A 21,641-nucleotide genomic window follows, 5' to 3' on the forward strand; every position below is an offset into this window, starting at 1 on the left:
AGTGGCCCTTATGCATGAACCTTGATGATGTTTATTAATGGTATTTGACCAGTGGAGCATCACAGCCGAGTCTGATTCTGGCACCCCTACCTACACACGCACTTGCAGCTGGGTTATTGGCCAGTAGTCATGAATGACCAGGCGACCCTGGCTGTTTTTCACCCTTTGTAACCCAGGGCCAGTTGAGATCTGCTAACTCCGTGCAGGCTGGCAATTGAACTGAAGACCTTTCTGGTCAATATAGCTCCGTTACTCACTGGATACGCTTCCTGGCCCATCAGGGGAGCTTGTTAACGGACAGTTGTGGTCTTTGCAGCTGAAACCAGGCCCTCTGGAGGAGACTTACATTGCAACAATCCTACGGGAAATCCTTAAAGGTTTAGACTATCTACACTCGGAACGGAAAATTCATCGAGACATTAAAGGTAAGAGCTCCACGAGGGATGGGATTGTCCAGCATGATGCTCTGCAGTAAGCAGGGCAGCAACTCTTCTTCGTTTTTGGAAAATTATAACTACTGTGCTTTGATTTCCAAATTACTGCTTAGAAGAGGGGGAGGAGGAAAGAGTGAGAGACAACACCAGGATTCTTCTGAAAGCAGGGAATTTGCACCATCAGGAACTCTTTCTGATGAAAGGATTGGGAAAGGAAGACATTGCTTTATCACATCTCAAAAACCTCTCAAAGTGACAGGATCTTGGTTTAATATCACACCTCTGAGAATGCAGTACTCCCTCAGTACTGCACAGGCATGTCAGCCTAGATTATGGCCAGAATTTTCCAGGGTGGTAGCGGGCGAGATCGGTGGCGGGTCGGGTGGGAACGTTGTTGTTTTTGACAGCGGGTCGGGAACCCGCTATCATCTCGCTCCCACGCGCCTTTCCCCTAGGTGCGTCTGTCATCGCGGAGCCGACCTGACCAGCAGTGGCGGGCGACCCAATTTAAACAATTATTAGCTTCTTGTCAAACACTTACAAGTGTTTTTAAACTTAACTTTTAAATTTAACTGGATGCCCAAGGGGACCACACTGCTCGGGAAGCATGTCTGTAAACCTGAGGCGGGAGTTGAATGACCATTGCTCCAGCTGATTAGTTGACAGGATGAAATGTACTATAAAAGCTCCCACCTGACAGCTGGTCACTTTCCTCAGACAGAAGCTGTTTCTCACTGCATTTGCAATACAGATTGAGCTTTCTGCAGGCTGCAAGTCTTTCAAGCAATGCCTCCATCCAGTGTCATCTCATTGAAAGAACCTCTCTCATCATTGACAGTTTGCTTCTGCCATCTAGTCCATCAACATGGGTGCTGTTTATACTGTCTCACCTTGGTCCTCAGAATCTGACCACGATGAGCCCCAACACCAGCATCACCAGGCACACCAGTAGCACCAACAACAACACCAACCTTCTCCGCAATCACCTGATGCTGCACAAGACAGAGGGCATCAGCACCCGAGCACATTGCTGTCAGGGATGGCCTCATCATGGCCAGATTTAGTTAACTTGACACTGTACACCCACATGGCTGCCACATGATGCGCCAGGTTGGCACCACCCCACACTAACACCATAAAAGGATCTCTACAATGACCAAGCCATTCCTTTCACACTCATCACCATTGCGGGGGGTACCATTATGTCTCACCATTCACTGCAACTCACTAAGCCACTTCCAAAGGTGCGCACAAATCTCAATCTGAAAGTGTTGAAAATAAAGATTTTTATGTTTCACACCACATTAACAGAAACTTTACATAAACATTGGATAAAACACCCAAGTGGCTACCCTTGTGTGTTGCTAGTTGGTATGATTGCATGAGGGTGAGTGTGAGGGGTGGCTAGTGAGATGGGGATGTGATAATGTAGATAGATAGAGAAAGATGGGTGGAGGTGCAGGGTAAGTTGGTGTGAGGAAGGATGTGCAGGAGTAGGGTAGGGAAGGCAGAGTGATGGGGATGTGATGAAAGGCACAGCAGGATGACATTGAGTGTGGCTTTGTACTAACGTTTCCTGATCTAATGAGATGATTGCAATGTTTGCGGCACTGCACCCAGGTCCTTGTGACCACATCCCTGCTTGTGACCTCCTCTGCAATCTGCAACCAGGCTGTCTTGGTCTCCTGGTGAGGTCTCTTCCGCTCATCGGAAGGGAAGAGGACTCCCTTGCGTGCTCTGACTCCCTCCACAAGCATATGGAGGGAGTCATCGGATGCAGCCCTCTGCCTCTGAGCAGTCATTGTCAGTGTTTGCAGCACTCCAATGCTGTAGTACACTGACAGCACTATGTTAGATTAAACTTCAAATCTAATGCGACCATGGTCCCTTTAAAGATTCCGGTTGAAAACACGCCATGAATGACGTCACCAGACCCACTCCATCTAATTAGGCCAGGTAACATGCTGGACAGGCTTAATAGGCCCCATTAAGGTAAGTTCATTTTCACCAGCTGGATGGACCCGGCAGCGGGGTCGCGACCTGCCACGGACTCCGCCCGCACCGGACCCGCCGAGGTAGGCAAAATTCCAGTCTCTATGTTCAAGTCCTGAAGTGGGTCTTGAACCCAAAGCACCTAACTCAGGAGAGAGAGTAGTGACCAACTGAGCAAAGCGAGGTATTTCAGAAGGGAGTTGGGAAGAGAGGAGTGAACAAGAGAGAGAGATCCTGTTGTTGGGGAATGGCACAAGAAAAAGAGAGTCACCTTGTTGCTGGGGTGGGTTAACTTTGCTGCCTCCCATTTCCAGTTCCAGCCTCGCCCCACCCGGCTGTCGCACCCACCTCTGACCTGACACGTATTGGCTGCAATCTTGCTGCATGCGCTGACTTTTTGTAAAAAAAAATGATAGAAAAAATACAAATGGACTAGATCAGTGAGTGAGGTATCCAGAGCGAGTGGGGGAGGTAACCAGAGAAAGCTGAGCTTGGAGTGCTTGACTAAGCAAAGTGGGGGAATGTCACACAACCTGTGCTAAAGCTGGCTCGAGAGTTTTTGACAATGAGGCAAAAAGTGGAAAATGTTCCATTCTTCATTCATACATTTCTCGCACATGATTGGAACTTAGTCAAGCTTCATTAATTTTGGGCAAACTCATTAAGATGTGCATCGTGACACCATGCTGAGCGAAGACTCATGACCTCCTGCCCCTGCCTTGTTTAAGCCCCCGGACCTGCACCAATTTATTTTTAACCTCTGAAGGACGTCTATCATTTGAAGAATAATGAAAACCTTACATGGTAGTAATTTATCTTTCCCCAGCACTGAGATTCTTAACTCAGTGAGTGCAAAAATTCACTTTTTGTAGAAGTTCTTTTGTACAGTGAATATATTTTACACACACTTATCCTTGCAACTGAGACAGGAACAGAAAAAGAACAGTTTTGAGTGTTTATTTTTTGGGTTCTTTTTGTGAGTCTTGTTTTCCTTGACTGACCTGTCTACAAGTCTGGATAAATATACAAACGCACTCTCATTTTCACACATTAACTGAAGCAGGGATAAGGTGGCTGCAGTAGAAACCAGTTAGTCTTAATGCCCTATTTTGTCATCCCTCCACAGCTGCTAATGTATTACTGTCAGAACAAGGTGACGTGAAGCTCGCAGACTTTGGGGTTGCTGGCCAACTAACAGATACACAGATAAAGAGAAATACTTTTGTGGGGACGCCCTTCTGGATGGCACCAGAAGTCATCAAGCAATCTGCATACGATTTCAAAGTGAGTGAGCAACTGTACGCGAGTTCGGTCTCCACAGATTTGTGTTCCGTCACTTCCACCAGGTTTACTCCCATTGCTGTTCACATGCGACCAGACATTCGCCTGCAGCGTACGTGGAACGAAGAACACGGATTGGGCTTCAAACACAACTAATGCCTGGCACTCTGACTGACAGGATGTATCATTCCAGGAACAGCATTTGAACAGTGTCCATTAACATTCCTCAGCCTCCCTGACCCCACTCTATGGTGCATTCATGTGATGCTCTGTTTAGGGGCCTGGGTGAATGAACCCACCCGGCTGAGATATTGGTGGCTGTGGGGAGCAGGGTGAGAGGAGAAAGGGATTGATGTAAGGTGCATCCATTCTGAGACTTGAGCCCATGACCTTTTGGTCTGGAGGCAAGTTCTGCCTGACATCCTGGAGTGGTTTTACTTGAATTGGCACTGCCATGTGGAAATGAGAAAAGAGAGAAACCTGCAAACATTTGTGTATTTAGGAAAGTGCAGGGCTGAGAAAGGCAACATAGTCCATCAGGTCAGTTATAAAGTACAAAAAATTGCACCATTTTAATTTCATACTCTTCAATTTCTTTCCCCACCAAATATCTATGCAGTAACCCCTTGCATTTACTAACACTATCAGCCCCTGCCCTGAGAGCAGTCCATTCCACACATTCACCACTTCTGTGTCATGTAATTAAATCTAAACTATTCGTGATTCCTTCTGAGCTTAAGTGATGCCCCCTTGAGAATTTGTCTGCTCCCATTAGGATACTGAATACTTCAGTTCCCAGCTACCATAGCCTGTCGTTGTAGCCCAGGTGCCTAACCACAAGTATCAAATTAGTCACCCTTTACTATACCGTCTGTAGTTCATTGACTGGAATTGTACAATACCGCACTAATTGTCTCCACAAACTCAGGATCACTCCGAGTACTACTATTTCTATTACTACCACCAGCATTTATATAGCCCTTTTAATCGAGGAAAAAGCGCAAAGGCGCTTCACAGAAGTGTATGCCCTATCCCTCTGCCTATGCACCCCAAGATCATCTTTGGTTTCTTTCCAGTTGCTGCCTACTATGCTTATGGTTTCAGCAATCTATCTACCTGTACGCCCAGATCCATCTCTTGTGTTGTGTCCTGTAGACTATCCCTGCTTAACTTGTATTTCTGCTATTTAAATCCCTTCCCCGATCTCATCACTGCATTTATCCACACTGAATAATAATTGACTTTGCTAAGAACAACTTCAAGTCTATCCAAACTCCTTTCTCTATTTTGTTCGCTTTTTGTTGTTTGCAGCTCCCCCTTCCTGTTTGGCATTAATAAGTAACCCTAATTTTACTGGTTCTGCAATTACCCCTTGAAAAATAAACCAACCTACTGAAAAAAGACTGTTTATCAGAAATGAGTGAGCACACCATAATGAGCTGCATTGAAATTTTCTGACCTTTTTATAAAAAATAAAAAAAATGGGAACTCATTAGAGCTCTGACCTTTCACCTATGGGTCATGGGTCTTAATCCAACTCCGCTGGAGGAAAATCCTAATGTTCTGGAGCAAAATTATTTTATTTTTATATTCTGTAACCTGCATTTGTGTACAGCCACCTCACATGTCCACATCGATCATTGGCCAAAAATACACTCTCTGTTCATGCATTAAAACAGATAGTAAGAGCTTCTACAGGTATATAAAAAGGAAGAGGGTAGCTAAAGTAAACGTTGGTCCCTTAGAGGATGAGACTGTGGAATTAGGAATGGGGAAATGGCAGAGACTTTGAACAAATACTTTGCATCTGTCTTCACTGTAGAAGACACTAACAACATCCCAATAATGGATAATCAAGGGGCCACAGGGAGTGGGGAACTAAAGACAATCACTATCACTAAGGAAATAATACTTGGTAAAATAATGGGACTAAAAGACGACAAGTCCCCTGGACCAGATGGCCTGCATCCCAGAGTCTTAAAAGAAGTGGCTGCAGAGATAGTGGATGCATTGGTTGCAATATACCAAAATTCCCTGGACTCTGGAAGAGGTCCCAGCCGATTGGAAAGCGCTAATGTAACACCCCTATTTAAGAAAGGAGGGAGACAGAAAGCAGGAAACTATAGACCAGTTAGCCGAACATCTTCATTAAGGAAGCAGTAGCAAGGCATTTAGAAAAACATACTGCAGTTAAACAGAGTCAGCATGGTTTTAGGAAAGGGAAATCATGTTTAACAAATTTGCTGGAGTTCTTTAAGGATGTAACAAGCAGGGTGGACAAGGGTGAGCCAGTGGATGTGGCGTATTTGGATTTCCAGAGGCATTCGACAAGGTGCCACGTAAAAGGTTACTACATAAGATAAGAGCTCATGGAGTTGGGGGTAATATATTAGCATGGATAGAGAACATACATACGAATTAGGAGCATAGAAACATAGAAGATAGGAGCAGGAGTAGGCCATTCGGCCCCTCGAGCCTGCTCCGCCATTCAATGCGATCATGGCCGATCATTCAAATTCAGTACCCGGTCCCTGCTTTCTCCCCATACCCCTTGATCCCTTTAGCCTTAAGAAATATATCCAACTCCTTCTTGAATATATTTAATGAACTGGCCTCCACCGCCTTCTGTGGTAGAGAGTTCCACAGGTTCATCACTCTGGGTGAAGAAATTCCTCCTCATTTCTGTCCTAAATGGCCTACCCTTTATCCTTAGACTGTGTCCCCTGGTTCTGGACTCCCTGACCATCGGGAACATCCTTCCTGCATCTAGTCTGTCCAGTCCTGTCAGAATTTTATAAGTTTCAATGAGATCCCCTCTCATTCTTCTAAACTCCAGCAAGTACAAGCCCAATCGACCCAATCTCTCCTCATACGTCATTCCTGCCATCCCAGGTATCAGCCTGGTGAATCTTCGCTGAACTCCTTCCATGGCAAGAACATCCTTCCTCAGATAAGGCGACCAAAACTGCATACAATACTCAAGATGTGGTCTCACCAAAGCCCTGTACAACTGCAGCAAGACATCCTTGTTCCTGTACTGAAACCCTCTCGCTACGAAGGCTAACATACCATTTGCCATCTTAACCGCCTGCTGCACCTGCATGCTTACCTTCAGTGACTGGTGCACAAGGACACCCAGGGTCTCGTTGCACTTCCCCTTCTCCCAATCTATTGCCATTTAGATAATCTGCCTTCCTGTTTTTGCCACCAAAGTGGATAACCTCACATTTATCCACGTTATATTGCATCTGCCATGTTTCTGCCCAATCACCCAACATGTCCAAATCATCCTGGAGTTTCTCGACATCCTCACAGCACACACGCCCACCCACCTTTGTGTCGTCTGCAAATTTGGAGATATTTCATCTAGTTCCCTTGTCTAGATCATTAATATATATTGTGAATAGCTGGGGTCCAAGGACCGATCCCTGCGGTACCCCACTAGTCACTGCCAGCCACTCGGAAAAAGACCCGTTTATTCCAACTCTTTGCTTTCTGTCTGCCAACCAGTTCTCTATCCAAGTCAATACCTTGCCCCCAGTCCCATGTGTCTTAACTTTACACGCTAATCTCTTAGGCGGGACCTTATCGAAGGCCTTCTGAAAGTCCAGATACACCACATCCACTGGTTCTCCCTTATCTATTTTACCAGTTACATCCTCAAAATATTCCAGTAGATTAGTCAAGCACGATTTACCTTTTGTGAATCCATGTTGACTGTCCGATCCTGTCACTGTTTTCCAAGTGCTCTGCTATTACATCTTTTATAAAGGACTCTAGCATTTTCCCCACTACTGATGTCAGGCTTACCGGTCTGTAATTCCCCGTTTTCTCTCTCCCACCTTTTTTGAATAGTGGGGTAACATTAGCTAACCTCCAATCCATGGGTACTGTTCCAGATTCCATCGAATATTGGAAGATGATCAGCAATGCATCTACTATTTCTAGGGCCACTTCCTTAAGTACCCTAGGATGTAGATTATCAGGCCCTGGGGATTTATCACCCTTCAATCCTGTCAATTTCCCTAACACCATTCCCTACAAATACTGATTTCTTTCAGTTCCTCCCTTTCATCAGACCCTATGTTCCCCGGCATCTCTGGGAGGTTATTTGTGTCCTCCTTTGTGAAGACAGAACCAAAATATGTATTTAATTGGTCAGCCATTTCTTTGTTCCCCATTATAAATTCCCCTGATTCCGACTGCAAGGGACCTACGCTTGACTTCACCAATCTTTTTCTCTTCACACATATCTATAAAAGCTTTTACAATCAGTTTTTATGTTCCCTGAAAGCTTACTCTCATATTCTATTTTCCCCTTCTTAATTAATCCCTTTGTCCTCCTTTGAATCCTAAACTGCTCCCAATCCTCAGGATTATTGCTTTTTCTGGCCAATTTATATGTCCTCTCCTTGGATCTTATGCTATCCCTAATTTCCCTTGTTAGCCACGGTTGAGTCACCTTTTTTGTTTTATGTTTATGCCAAACTGGGATGAACAAATTCTGTAGTTCATCCATGCGGTCTTTGAATATTTGCCATTGCCTATCCACCGTCAACCCTTTGAGTGACATTCCCCAATCAAGCCTACCCAACTCGCACCTCAGACCATCGTAGTGTCCTTTATTTAAATTTGGGACCCTAGTCTCTGAGTCAACTACTTCATTCTCCATCTTAATGAAGAATTCGATCATATTATGATCGCTCCGACCCAAGGGGCCTCGTACAACAAGATTGCTAATTAATCCTTTCTCGTTACATAATACCCAGTCTAAGATGGCCTGATCTCTGGTTGGTTCCGCGACATATTGGTCCAGGAAACCATCCCGTAAACACTCCAGGAATTCCTCCTCCACAGTATTGTTACTAATTTGGTTAGCCCAACCTATATGTAGATTAAAGTCACCCATGATGACTGCTGTGCCCTTATTGCACACTTCTTTAATTTCCCTTTTAATTCCATCCCCAACCTCCGTATTACTGTTTGGAGGTCTATATACCACGCCCACTAACGTTTTCTGCCCTTTGGTATTTCTCAATTCTACCCATACAGATTCCACATCGTCAGAGCTAATATCCTTCATTACAATTGTGTTAATCCCTTCTTTAACCAGTAATGCTACCCCACCTCCCTTTCCTTTTTGCCTATCTTTCCTGAATATCGAATACCCCTGGATGTTGAGTTCCCAGTCTTGGCCATCCTTGAGCCACGTTTCCGTAATCCCAACCAAATCATATTCGTTTACCTCTATTTGCGCAGCCAATTCATCCACCATATTACGAATGCGCCTCGCATTAAGACACAAAGCCTTCAGGCTTATTTTTTTAACGCTCTTAGACCTATTAGAATTATTATTTACTGTGGCCATGTTAGATTTAAACCGTTGATTTCTCTGACTGCCACTTTTGGTTTTTCTCCTTCCTTTTGCTTTTATCCTTGTTTCCCTTTCCTCTGTCCCCCTGCTCAGGTTCCCAACCCCCTGCCATCTTAGTTTAAATCCTCCCCCAGAGCACTAGCAAACACTCCCCCTAGGACATTGGTTCCAGCCCTGCCCAGGTGCCAACCGTCCGGTTTGAACTAGTCCCACCTCCCCCAGAACCGGTTCCAATGTCCCAGGAACTTGAATCCCTCCCCGTTGCACCTTTCCTCTAGCCATGTATTCATCTGAAATATCCTTCTCTTTCTCCTCTGACTAGCACGTGGCACTGGTAGCAATCCTGAGATTACTACCTTTGAGGTCCTATTTTTTAATTTACCTCCTAACTCCCTATATTCAGCTTTTAGGACCTCATCCCGGTTTTTACCTATATCGTTGGTACCTATATGCACCACAACAACTGGCTGTTCACCCTCCCCTTCCAAAATGTTCTGCAGCCGCTCTGAGACATCTTTGACCCTTGCACCAGGGAGGCAACACACCATCCTGGAGTCTCGTTTGCGGCCGCAGAAATGCCTATCTATTCCCCTTACAATAGAATCCCCTATTACTATAGCTCTACCCCTCTTTCTCCTCCCGTCCTGTGCAGCAGAGCCACCCCTGGTGCCAGGAAGTTGGCTGCTGCTGCCTTCCTCTGTTAAGCCATCCCCCCCAACAGTACTCAAAGTGGTATATCTGTTTGAGAGGGGGATGTCCACAGGGGACCCCTGCCTGCGCCTACTACTCTGCCTGTTGGTCACCCCTTCCCTTTCTGCCTGTCCAACCTCTACCTGCGGTGTGTCCAACTCCCTAAACGTGCTATTCACGACGTCCTCAGCATCGCGAACGCTCCAGTATGCATCCAATCGGTCGCCTCGTTCCCTCGCAGGTCCGCCTGCCTGCCACCGCTGCTCTGAGCCCTACCTGGTCTCGGAGCCGCTTTTAAACCGTCGCCTCGTTCCCTCGCAGGTCCGCCTGCCTGCCGCCGCTGCTCTGAGGCCTACCTGGTCTCGGAGCCGCTTTTAAACCGTCGCCTCGTTCCCTCGCACGTCCGCCTGCCTGCCGCCGCTGCTCTGAGGCCTACCTGGTCTCAGAGCCGCTTTTAAACCGCCGCCTCGTTCCCTCGCAGGTCCGCCTGCCTGCCGCCGCTGCTCTGAGGCCTACCTGGTCTCGGAGCCGCTTTTAAACCGTCGCCTCGTTCCCTCGCAGGTCCGCCTGCCTGCCGCCGCTGCTCTGAGGCCTACCTGGTCTCGGAGCCGCTTTTAAACCGCCGCCTCGTTCCCTCGCAGGTCCGCCTGCCTGCTGCCGCTGCTCTGAGGCCTACCTGGTCTCGGAGCCGCTTTTAAACCGCCGCCTCGTTCCCTCGCAGGTCCGCCTGCCTGCTGCCGCTGCTCTGAGGCCTACCTGGTCTCGGAGCCGCTTTTAAACCGCCGCCTCGTTCCCTCGCAGGTCCGCCTGCCTGCTGCTGCTGCTGCTCTGAGGACTACCTGGTCTCGGAGCCGCTTTTAAACCGTCGCCTCGTTCCCTCGCAGGCTCGCCTGCCTGCCGCCGCTGCTCTGAGCAGGATTAGGCCACTCGGCCCTTCGCGCCTGCTCCGCCATTCAGTAAGATCATGGCTGATCTGATTACTCCACATTCCCGCCTACCCCCGATAACTTTTCACCCCCTTGCTTACCAAGAATCTATCTACCTCTGCCTTAAAAATATTCAAAGACTCCGCTTCCACTGCCCTCTGAGGAAAAGAGTTCCAAAGATTCACGACCCTCTGAGAAAAAATTTCTCCTCATCTCTGTCTTAAATGGGCGACCCCTTATTTTTAAACAGTGACCCCCTAGTTCTAGATTCTCCCACAAGAGGAAACATCCTCTCCACATTCACCCTGTCCAGACCCCTCAGGATCTTATGTTTCAATTAAGTCAACCCTTAATCTTCTAAACTCCAACGGATACAAGCCTAGCCTTTCCAACCTTTCCTCATAAGACAACCCGCCCATTCCAGGTATTGGTCTAGTAAACCTTCTCTGAACTGCCTCCAACGCATTTACATCCTTCCTTAAATAAAGAGACTAAACTACACATTACTCCAGATGTGGTCTCACCAATGTCCTGTACAACTGAAGCATAACCTCCCTACTTTTGTATTCAATTCCCCTCGCAATAAACGATAACATTCTATTATCTTTCCTAATTACTTGCTCAACCTGCATAGTAACCTTTTGTGATTCATGCACTAGGACACCCTCTGCATCTCAGAGCTCTGCAATCTCTCACCATTTAGATAATATGCTTTTTTTATTCTTCCTGACAAAATGGACAACTTCACATTTTCCCACATTATACTCCATCTGCCAGAACTTTGCCCACTCACTTAACTTACCTATATCCCTTTGTAGCCTCCTTATGTTCTCTTCACAATTTACTTTCCTACCTATCTTTGTGTCATCAGCAAATTTAGCAACCATACCTTCAGTCCCTTCATCCAAGTCATTTATATAAATTGTAAAAAGTTGGGGCCCCAGCACTGATCCCTGTGGCACACCACTCGTTACATTTTGCCAATCAGAAAATGACCCATTTATGCCTACTCTCTGTTTCCTGTTAGCTAGCCAATCTTCTATCCATTCCAAAATGTTACCCCCTACACCATGAGCTTTTATTTTCCGCAATAACCTTTGATGTGGCACCTTACCAAATGCCTTCTGGAAATCTAAGTACAGTACATCCACCAGTTCCCCTTTATCCACAGCACATGTTACTTCCTCAAAGAACTCCAATAAATTGGTTAAACCTGATTTCCCTTGCACAAAACCATGTTGACTCTGCCTGATTACTTTGAACTTTTCTAAATGCCCTGCTATAACATCTTTAATAATAGCTTCTAACATCTTCCCTATGACAGATGTTAAGCTAACTGGCTTGTAGTTTCCTGCTTTCTGTCTCCCTTTTTGAATAAAGGAGTTACATTTGCTATTTTCCAATCTAATGGAACCTTCCCCGAATCTAGGGAATTTTGGAAAATTAAAACGCATCAACTATCTCACTAGCTACTTCTTTTACGACCCTAGGATGAAGTCCATCAGAATTGGCTAACTAACAGAAAGCAGAGAGTCGGGATAAATGGGTCATTTTCTGGTTGGCAAACGGTAACTAGTGGGGTGCCAGAAGGATCGGTGCTGGGGCCCCAACTATTTACAATCTACATTAATGACTTGGATGAAGGGATTGAGTGTAATGTAGCCAAGTTTGTGGATGATACAAAGATGGGTGGGAAAGCAAGTTGTGCAGAGGACTCAAAGAATTTACAAAGGGATATAGACAGGCTAAGTGACTGGGCAAACATTTGGCAGATGGAGTATAATGTGGGAAAGTGCAAGGTTATCCACTTTGGCAGGAAAAATAAAAAAGCAAACTATTATTTAAATGGAGAGATATTACAAAATGCTTCAGTTCAGAGGGACCTAGGGGTCCTTGTGCATGAAACACAAAAAGTTAGCATGCAGGTACAGCAAGTAATCAAAAAGGCAAATGGAATGTTGGCCTTTATTTCAAGGGGGTTGGAGTATAAAAGCAGGGAAGTCCTGCTACAACTGTACAAGGCATTGGTGAGACCACACCTTGAGTACTGCGTACAGTTTTGGTCTCCTTATTTAAGGAAGGATATACTTGCATTGGAGGCAGTTCAGAGACGATTCACTAGGTTAATTCCAGAGATGAGGGGTTTGACTTATGAGGAAAGGTTGAGCAGGCTGGGCCTGTACTCATTGGAATTTAGAAAAATGAGAGGTGATCTTATCAAAACATATAAGACACTGAGGGGGCTCGACAGGGTAGATGCAGAAAGGATGTTTACCCTCATGGGGAAATCTAGAACTCGGGGGGCACAGTCTCCAAATAAAGGGTCGCCCTTTTAGAACTGAGATGAGGAGGAACTTCTTCTCTGAGGGTCGTAAATTTGTGGAATTCTCTGCCCCAGAGAGCTGTGGAGGCTGGGTCATTAAATACATTTAAAGTGGAGATCGACACATTTTTGCAAGATAAGGGAGTGAAGGGTTATGGGGAGTGGGCTGGAAAGTGGCTTTGAGCCCTAGATCAGCCATGATCTTATTGAATGGCTCGAGGGGCCAAGTGGCCTATTCCTGATTCTGTTTCTTATGTCTTGGTTTCTTTCTCATCATCCCTTCCTCTCCCTGCCTGTGTGTGTATCTGTGGTTCTCTCTTTTTCCCTTTGAGTATCTGTGGTGTGCTCGCTCTCTCTCTGTCTCTGTTATTCATCTATCTGGCAGGTTGCATAATGGTTTTAACTGGATCTCTACAACAGTTAAATCATTTTACCCTTTTTGGCAGTTGGTTGAAACCAGTAGCAGTGCTTCTGGCCAGTGCTTAAATTCATTCGATGGCAACAAGTAGGAAAGAGTAGGAACAGCAGCAAAAGAGTGTCCTTTACAATCAGCAGTGCTTCTCTGCTCTGACCTCAGCCTGAAGGCAGCAGTGCGTGTTGAGAATCGGTGTGAGGCTTTGGGTTTGACGCCTGACAAGTCTACACCTATGTGGAAATTTAGTGGCTGCAAGGCACTTGTTGCAACAGCAAGCCAGAGTGACATGGAAGACAGTCGGTAGATTTTGAAATGCCACGCCATTGGGAGGTCTCGCATTCCTGCTGCTGCAAGACTTCCGCAGCCTGGTGTTGTTATAAAAGCTGAGACAGTACCAGTTTTAAAAATGCCAATATTCATATTTTTATTATGCAAATTCACAAACAAAAGTGAATTTACAGCGACATGCCTCCCTGCTCCTCCAGTGCCATCACCTGGATGAGTAGAAAAATTCACCAAGCATAAGCGGTGATGGAGGTAACTAGACTAATTCTGCTAACCTCAGATTTGCATTGTATCTTACGAGTTGACTTATAATGGAGGCCGTGTTGAAGAGCTGGAGACCGAGCTTCAAACACTGAGACACATCAGGGAGGGGGAGAGTTACCTGGGCTCTGTGTATCACGAGGTAGTCACACCAATTAGATTAATTAATTCAGATGTAGTCCGTGGCCAGGGTCAGGATGGTGTGACTAGAAGTGAGGCAGGTACGGGGACCCAGGAGGTAGTGTTGGAGGAGCCGCAGCCCTTGCACTTGTCCAACAGGTTCGAGGCTCTTACTCCCTGTGGGGACAGGAGCAGGGGCTGCAGGGAGGATGAGCAACCTGGCCACAGCACCGTGGAGCAGGGGGCCATTCAAGTGGGGGGAGTTAAAAGAAATGTTGTAGTGGTAGGGGATAGTATCGTTAGGGGGATAGATAGAGTTCTTTGCAGCCGAGAGCGAGAGTCCCGAAGGCTGTGTTGCCTGCCCGGTGCCAGGGTTAAGGACATCTCCTCTGGACTGGAGAGAAACTTGGAGGGGGAGGATCCAGTTGTCGTGGTCCATGTTGGTACCAACGACATAGATAGGACAAGGAAGGAGGTTCTGCTGAGGGAGTTTGAGCAGCTAGGGGCCAAATTAAAAAGCAGAACCACAAGGGTAATATTACCTGAGCCACGAGCGAATTTGGCTAGGACAAATAAAATTAGAGAGTTAAATGCGTGGCTCAAAGACTGGTGTGGGAGAAATGGGTTTTGCTTCCTGGGACACTGGCACCAGTACTGGGGCAGGAGGGAGCTGTTCCGTTCGGACGGGCTTCACTTGGCCAGTGCTGGGACTAGAGTCCTGGCGGATCATATAACTAGGGCTGTAGAGAGGGCTTTAAACTAACTAGTGGGGGGGAGGTTCCTAGAGAGCAAATAATAAAAATGACAACAGAGAAGGTAATAGACTTAGGTAGCAGTGGGGAAATTAAAAACCAGAGCGTGTCAGGAAGGGGCAGAAGGTATGGAGTAAAAGGTAAAGTAATAAAAAGGGCAAAAGCAGGAACTAAGTGTCACAAAACATCTTTGAAAGTTCTCTATCTGAATGCACGTAGCATTCGTAACAAAATAGATGAGTTAATGGCACAAATAACTACATATGGGTATGATCTTGTGGCCATTACAGAAACATGGCTGCAGGGTGACAATGCCTGGGAATTAAACATACCAGGTTATTTAACGATCAGGAAGGACAGGCAGGAAGGAAGGGGAGGTGGGGTGGCTATGTTAATAAAGGAAGGAATCACTAATACAGAGAAATGATATTGGGTCAAAAGATCAGGATAATGAAACAGTTTGGGTGGAGGTAAGGAATAATAAGGGGGAAAAAAACACTAGTGGGCGTAGTCTATAGGCCTCCGAACAGTGGCAACTCTGTTGGACGGAGTATCAATCAGGAAATAGTTGAGGCTTGTAATAAGGGAACATCTATAATTATGGGGGATTTCAACTATCATATTAATTGGACAAATCAAATTGGGCAGAGCAGCCTTGAGGATGAGTTCATTGAGTGTATTAGGGATGGGTTTCTTGAGCAGTATGTAACTGAACCGACCAGGGGGCAAGCAACCTTAGATCTGGTCCTGTGTAACGAGACGGGATTAATTAAAAATGTTCCAGTAAAGGATCCCCTTGGAATGAGTGACCATAACCTGGTTGAATTCCATATTCAATTAGAGGGTGAGAAGGTTGGATCTCAAACAAGCGTGCTAAGCTTGAATAAAGGAGACTATGAAGGTATGAGAGCGGAATTGAGTAGAGTGGATTGGGAAAATAGATTAAAGGGTAAGACGATACATGATCAGTGGTGTACATTCAAGGAGTTATTTTACAACTTCCAAAAAAAATATATTCCACTGAGAAGAAAAGGGTGTAAAAGAAAAGACAGCCATCCGTGGCTAAGTAAAGAAATTAAGGATAGTATTCGACTAAAAACAAGGGCATATAAGGTAGCCAAATCTAGTGGGAGGATAGAAGATTGGGAAGTCTTTAAAAGACAGCAAAAAATAACAAAAAGATTGATTAAGAAAGGGAAGATAGATTATGAAAGTAAATTAGCAAAAAATATAAAAACAGATAGTTTTTATAGTTATATAAAAAGAAAAAGGGTGGCTAAAGTAAATGTTGGTCCCTTAGAGGATGAGACCGGGAAATTAATGGTGGGAAATATGGAGATGGCAAAAACACTGAATATTTTACATCAGTCTTTACAGTAGAAGACACTAAGAATATCCCAACACTACAGGGGGCTAAAGGGGGGGAGGAGCTAAACACGATCAAAATCACTAAGGAAGTGGTACTCGGTAAAATAATGGGACTCAAGGCGGATAAATCACCTGGACCTGATGGCTTACATCCTAGGGTCTTGAGGGAAGTGGCGGTAGGGATTGTGGATGCATTGGTAATAATTTTCCAAAACTCCCTGGACTCGGCAAAGGTCCCGGCAGACTGGAAAACTGCTAATGTAACACCCTTATTTAAAAAGGGCAGTAGACAGAAGGCTGGAAACTATAGACTGGTTAGCCTAACATCTGTGGTAGGTAAAATTTTGGAGTCCATTATTAAGGACACAGTAACAGGACATTTGGATAATCATAATTTAATAGGACAAAGTCAGCATGGTTTTATGAAGGGGAAGTCATGTTTGACAAATTTGCTGGAGTTCTTTGAGGAAGTAACGTATAGGGTGGATAAAGGGGAACCAGTGGACGTAGTGTATTTAGACTTCCAAAAGGCATTTGAGAAGGTGCCACACAAAAGATTATTGCTTAAGATAAAAAATCACGGGATTGGGGGTAATATTCTGGCATGGATAGAGGATTGGCTATCTAACAGAAGGCAGAGAGTTGGGATAAATGGTTCATTCTCAGACTGGCAATCAGTAACTAGTGGTGTTCCGCAGGGGTCAGTGCTGGGTCCCCAACTCTTTACAATCTATATTAACGATTTGGAGGAGGGGACCGAGTGTAACATATCAAAGTTTGCAGATGATACTAAGATGGGAGGGAAAGTAGTGAGTGAAGAGGACATAAAAAACCTGCAAGGGGACATCGACAGGCTAAGTAAGTGGGCAGAGATTTGGCAGATGGAATACAATACTGGAAAGTGTGAGGTTATGTACTTTGGCAGGAAAAATCGTAGAGCAAGTTATTATCTTAATGGCAAGAAACTGGAAAATACTGAAGTACAAAGGGATCTGGGGGTCCTGGTGCACGAAACTCAAAAGGTTAGTATGCAGGTGCAGCAAGTGATTAAGAAGGCCAATGGAATGTTGGCTTTCATTGCTAGGGGGATAGAATATAAAAATAGGGAGGTATTGCTTCAGTTGTACAAGGTATTGGTGAGGCCGCACCTGGAATACTGCGTACAGTTTTGGTGTCCATACTTAAGAAAGGACATACTTGCTCTCGAGTCAGTACAAAGAAGGTTCACTCGGTTAATCCCGGGGATGAGGGGGTGGACATATGAGGAGAGGTTGAGTAGATTGGGACTCTACTCATTGGAGTTCAGAAGAATGAGAGGCGATCTTATTGAAACATATAAGATTGTGAAGGGGTCGGATCGGGTGGATGCGGGGAAGATGTTCCCGATGATGGGTGAAACTAGAACTAGGGGGCATAGTCTTAGAATAAGGGGCTGCTCTTTCAAAACTGAGATGAGGAGGAACTACTTCACTCAGAGGGTGGTAGGTCCATGGAATATGCTGCCCCAAAAAGCTGTAGAAGCTACATCATTACATAAATTTAAAACAGAAATAGACAGTTTCCTAGAAGTAAAGGGAATTAAGGGTTACGGGGAGCGGGCAGGAATTTGGACATGAGTCTAGGTTCGGATCGGTCATGGCCCTGTGGGTAGCGGAGCGGGCCCAGGGGCCGTGTAGCCTGATCCTGCTCCTATTTCGTGTGTCTAATTCTGTTAGATTCAGGAGATGGTTCTGTGATAGTGGATTGGCGGTTAGGATCAGATCAGCCATGATCTTATTGAATAGCGGAGCAGGCTCGAGGGGCCGATTGGCCTACTCCTGCTCCTATTTCTTATGTTATGTAAATGCAGGAGTTATATTGAATACTTAGTGTTTGTATTTAGGATAGAGTTTCTCATTCTCTGACTTGTTTATTTTCAGGCAGATATCTGGTCTCTTGGAATAACTGCAATTGAATTAGCAAAGGGAGAGCCCCCTAATTCGGAGTTGCATCCTATGCGAGTTCTTTTCCTGATTCCTAAGAACAACCCCCCAACTCTGGAAGGAAACCACAGCAAGCCCTTCAAAGAGTTTGTAGAGGCCTGCCTAAACAAGGATCCCAAATTCGTAAGTAGAAGGGCACTGTTTTGAAGGAAGATGTATGCACGGTCCAGAATTTCAGTGCAGCTGTTGCTGTTGCTTCACTTGCAGACTTGTGCATCCATCGGTCATACTTGTGGAGAAAGAAAGAAAGAAATGACTTGTATTTATATAGCACCTTTCATGTCTTCAAGCACTTCACAGCCAATGAATTACTTTTGAAGTGTAGTCACTGTTGTAGAGAAATGCGGTAGCCAATTTGCACCAGCAAGCTCCGACTTACAGCAGTGAGGTAAATAGACAGGTAATGTGTTTTAATGGCATTTCTTGAAGGAGAAACATTGGCTAGGACACGGGGAGAAATCATCTGCTGTTCTTTGAATAGTGCTGTGAGGTCCTTTCCACCCACCTGAGATGAAGAGGGTTCAAGCATACTCGGTTTAACATCTTTTCTGAAAGACAGCACATCCAGCAATGCAGCACTCCCCCAACACTATACCGAGGCATCAGCCTAGATTATGTATAGATGAATGGGGCTTGAACCCACAACCTCTGACTCCAAGACAAGGGTGCTACCACTTAGCCAAGGCTGACACAAGGTGGTGTTAAACAGGGCTTAAATAGGGAGGTGTCTGAACAGCCACAGTATTGTTACCTTAAAGTTGAGGGAATGATGAAAGAGGTCTATGATCTGCAGTGGTGTGGTGGTTGTGCATATAAAGAAGTGCATTCCAGTGAAGTTTTTGCATGAAATGTAGAGAAACCAGTTTGATAAATGAACAAATAATCTTTCTTAAAGGGGATGTGGATTGTATTAGAAAAATCAGGGCAGGACAATCACAATGGAAATTTACTTAGTCTTGGGAGATTATTTTTCAGTCCCCTTCTTCCCCTTTCATCTCACGACACTTGGTTTGGTTCCACAGGTACTGGCAGCCCTCCAGTTCCTTTCCAAGAGCATGTCACAGTTGGAGTATCCCAGTCCTAGTCTCACCCAGTGCCCATGCACCTGTACTTTCCAATAGGAGTTACTAGTTAGCAATGAGGAGCAGGGATCTGTTTCTGTGACCTCCCACCCTTTCCAGCACAGGAACACTATAATGCACCAGCTATTTTGGCTTGGTTCCTGTTTGTCTGCAAGGCTTGGTATTGCACTAAGTAGTGTCTTTATATATTGGCCTAGAAATTCAGTATAGCCACGTTTGGGGCGCTACAGCATGGCGTTCGCTAACTTTTGCGCCCGGCGCAACTTAGCGCCACCTTCGCCGATATTCAGTTGCATCGCCCCAAGAGGTTGCTGCTGCGCTAAAGCAGACGATGCACGACTATCATTAGGCGCTAAGCCGGCGATCCGGGGCGCAAACACCGAAGGCGGGCGAACCCAGTGCCGGAAAAAATTCAACAACCTCACTCGGGTTGTCAGGGTGAGTACCCTTTCCAGTATCCTCCTCATCCCTGCATGTGCACCTCACTTTATGGCCAAACAGGTCTGAAAGCCCTAATGGCCAGCCCTCATCCAGCAGCTATGGGACTGTCATGAAAAGCACTTGCGCAGTCAGGACTTTAGACACTGTCAGGGCTATTCGACCATGGGAGGCAGTGCAGGCAAGATCAGGGCTTGACACTGTACTTAGAGGCGGTCCTTTCTCTTGCAGGCCAAGCTGGCACATAACAGAAGACAGCAGCGACAGACCGGGGGAGGCCGTCCTGACCTGAAACAGCTGAGCGATCTCGAGCAGTGAGTGGAGCGGATCATGGCAGGCCGGCTGAGTGGCCCCGTCGCCACTGGAGATGCTGACCCTGTTCTGGGCACCAATGGTAAGGTCATCACCTTTTTGACCTCTCCCTTTCCACTTGCGCCTCACACCAGCATCCTTTGCCACTATCGAACCAATGCAGTGCACAGCAGCACTCATGCCTCCCTCGCTGCCGCCCTGTCCTCACTCTAAAGCAACTCTTGTGCCTCCCTGCTTTCAGATGGTGACTCGCCAGGTGAGGAGGCGGCCCCTCAAGCTGGCACTGTGTCCGAGTCAGACATAGAGGAAGAGGAAGCCAGCCCATCAGGGACACCCTCAGCCGAGGCAGCCCATGGCCATGATGGTGACACGTCTTCCCTGGAGGGGAGCAGGGGGAAAGGGTCGGAGGATAGTGAAGCTCCGGGGACCAGCAGGCTGCAGCAACGCGGGAGGGGGTGGGGAAGCTCAGCGGCCTTCTCCCCGGAGGGTGAGTGCGGCCTCCAGTCTTGCTATGGTGAGCGCAGAGGAGGTGCGGCTCCTAGCGGAAATGGGCGCCCAGGCTGAGCGCAGGCACACTGAGCTCATGGCTGCAGTGGCAAGGATGCCTGACTCCATAGAGTCACTGGCAAGGAGTGTGCAGGAATTCGGGGCAGCACAGGCCAGGAGTCTGCAACAATTCAGTGCAGCACAGGCCAGGAGTCTGCAGGACATCGCGGCAGCACAGGCGGCTTCTAGCCAAGTGCTCAGTCGTGCCGTGCATTCACTGGCTGCTGTCATGCAGACACAGACCAGGGCCACACGGGCACTAACTGCTGCCACACTCGCTGGATCGGCCAGGCATCGCCGGGGCACTCGCTGTGCCGCAGCAGCCCAGCAGTCTGTGCCTCAGCAGATTGCTGCGCATGCTGCAGTGCTGGCCTGTGCGCGTGCCAATGTATCAGCCGACCAGGGAGTGCCTGTGATCTGTCAGGTTGGCAGCATTCCTGCAGCCAACACTGTCACTCCTCCATTGCAGCTGCCACCAGCTGTTGGACAGACTGCTGCCGCCCAAGCAGAGTTTGAGCAGTCAGCAGCCGGCCCCTTCAGGCCCAGAGCTGGTCCAGGCCGACCCCCAAGGGCATCTGCCGTCTCACCATCTGACCCTCAGCAGTCTTCCCCCAGCCTTGCTGCAGCCACTGGGGTCCCATTGAGGAGGAGCTGCAGGGCGGGTAGGGGCCAGTCACGGAAGCGAAACGGATCACCCTCGCAGGGGAAAAAGTAGAAGGTGTGGCCAAATGTTTTGTTTTACTTCTAAAAGCTGAGACTGGTGTATTTGTTTCATATATAAAAGCCGAGACTGGTGTATTTGTTTCATATTTAAAGGCCGAGACTGCTGTATTTGTTTCATATTTAAAGGCCGAGACTGGTGTATTTGTTTCATATTTAAAGGCCGAGACTGGTCTATTTGTTTCATATTTAAAGGCTGAGACTGGTGTATTTGTTTCATATTTAAAGGCCGAGACTGGTCTATTTGTTTTACTTGTAAAGGCCGAGACTGGTGTATTTGTGTTTTTGGGGGGGTTTCTCTCCATTAGTTTGTCATGTGGGAAGGGCACAGAGGTATCAT

General features: G+C 46.5%; 1 protein-coding gene across 3 annotated transcripts in view; it reads left to right on the plus strand.

Annotated features, from left to right (window-relative positions):
• stk25b (serine/threonine kinase 25b) overlaps nt 1-21,641 on the plus strand; it is a 76,751-nt gene that overhangs the window by 23,101 nt on the left and 32,009 nt on the right. For 2 of the 3 annotated variants that reach the window (XM_085990775.1, XM_085990776.1), the window contains exons 4-6: nt 317-425; nt 3,553-3,710; nt 18,141-18,326. In XM_085990775.1, the coding sequence (XP_085846901.1) occupies nt 317-425; nt 3,553-3,710; nt 18,141-18,326 (453 nt within the window). The remainder of the gene's footprint in view (nt 1-316; nt 426-3,552; nt 3,711-18,140; nt 18,327-21,641) is intronic. The other variant, XM_085990777.1, reaches the window with a different exon arrangement.

Source organism: Somniosus microcephalus, chromosome 6 (genome assembly GCF_052327205.1).
Source record: "Somniosus microcephalus isolate GS21.2 chromosome 6, FLI_Smic_1.0, whole genome shotgun sequence".
Lineage (NCBI taxonomy): Eukaryota > Metazoa > Chordata > Chondrichthyes > Squaliformes > Somniosidae > Somniosus > Somniosus microcephalus.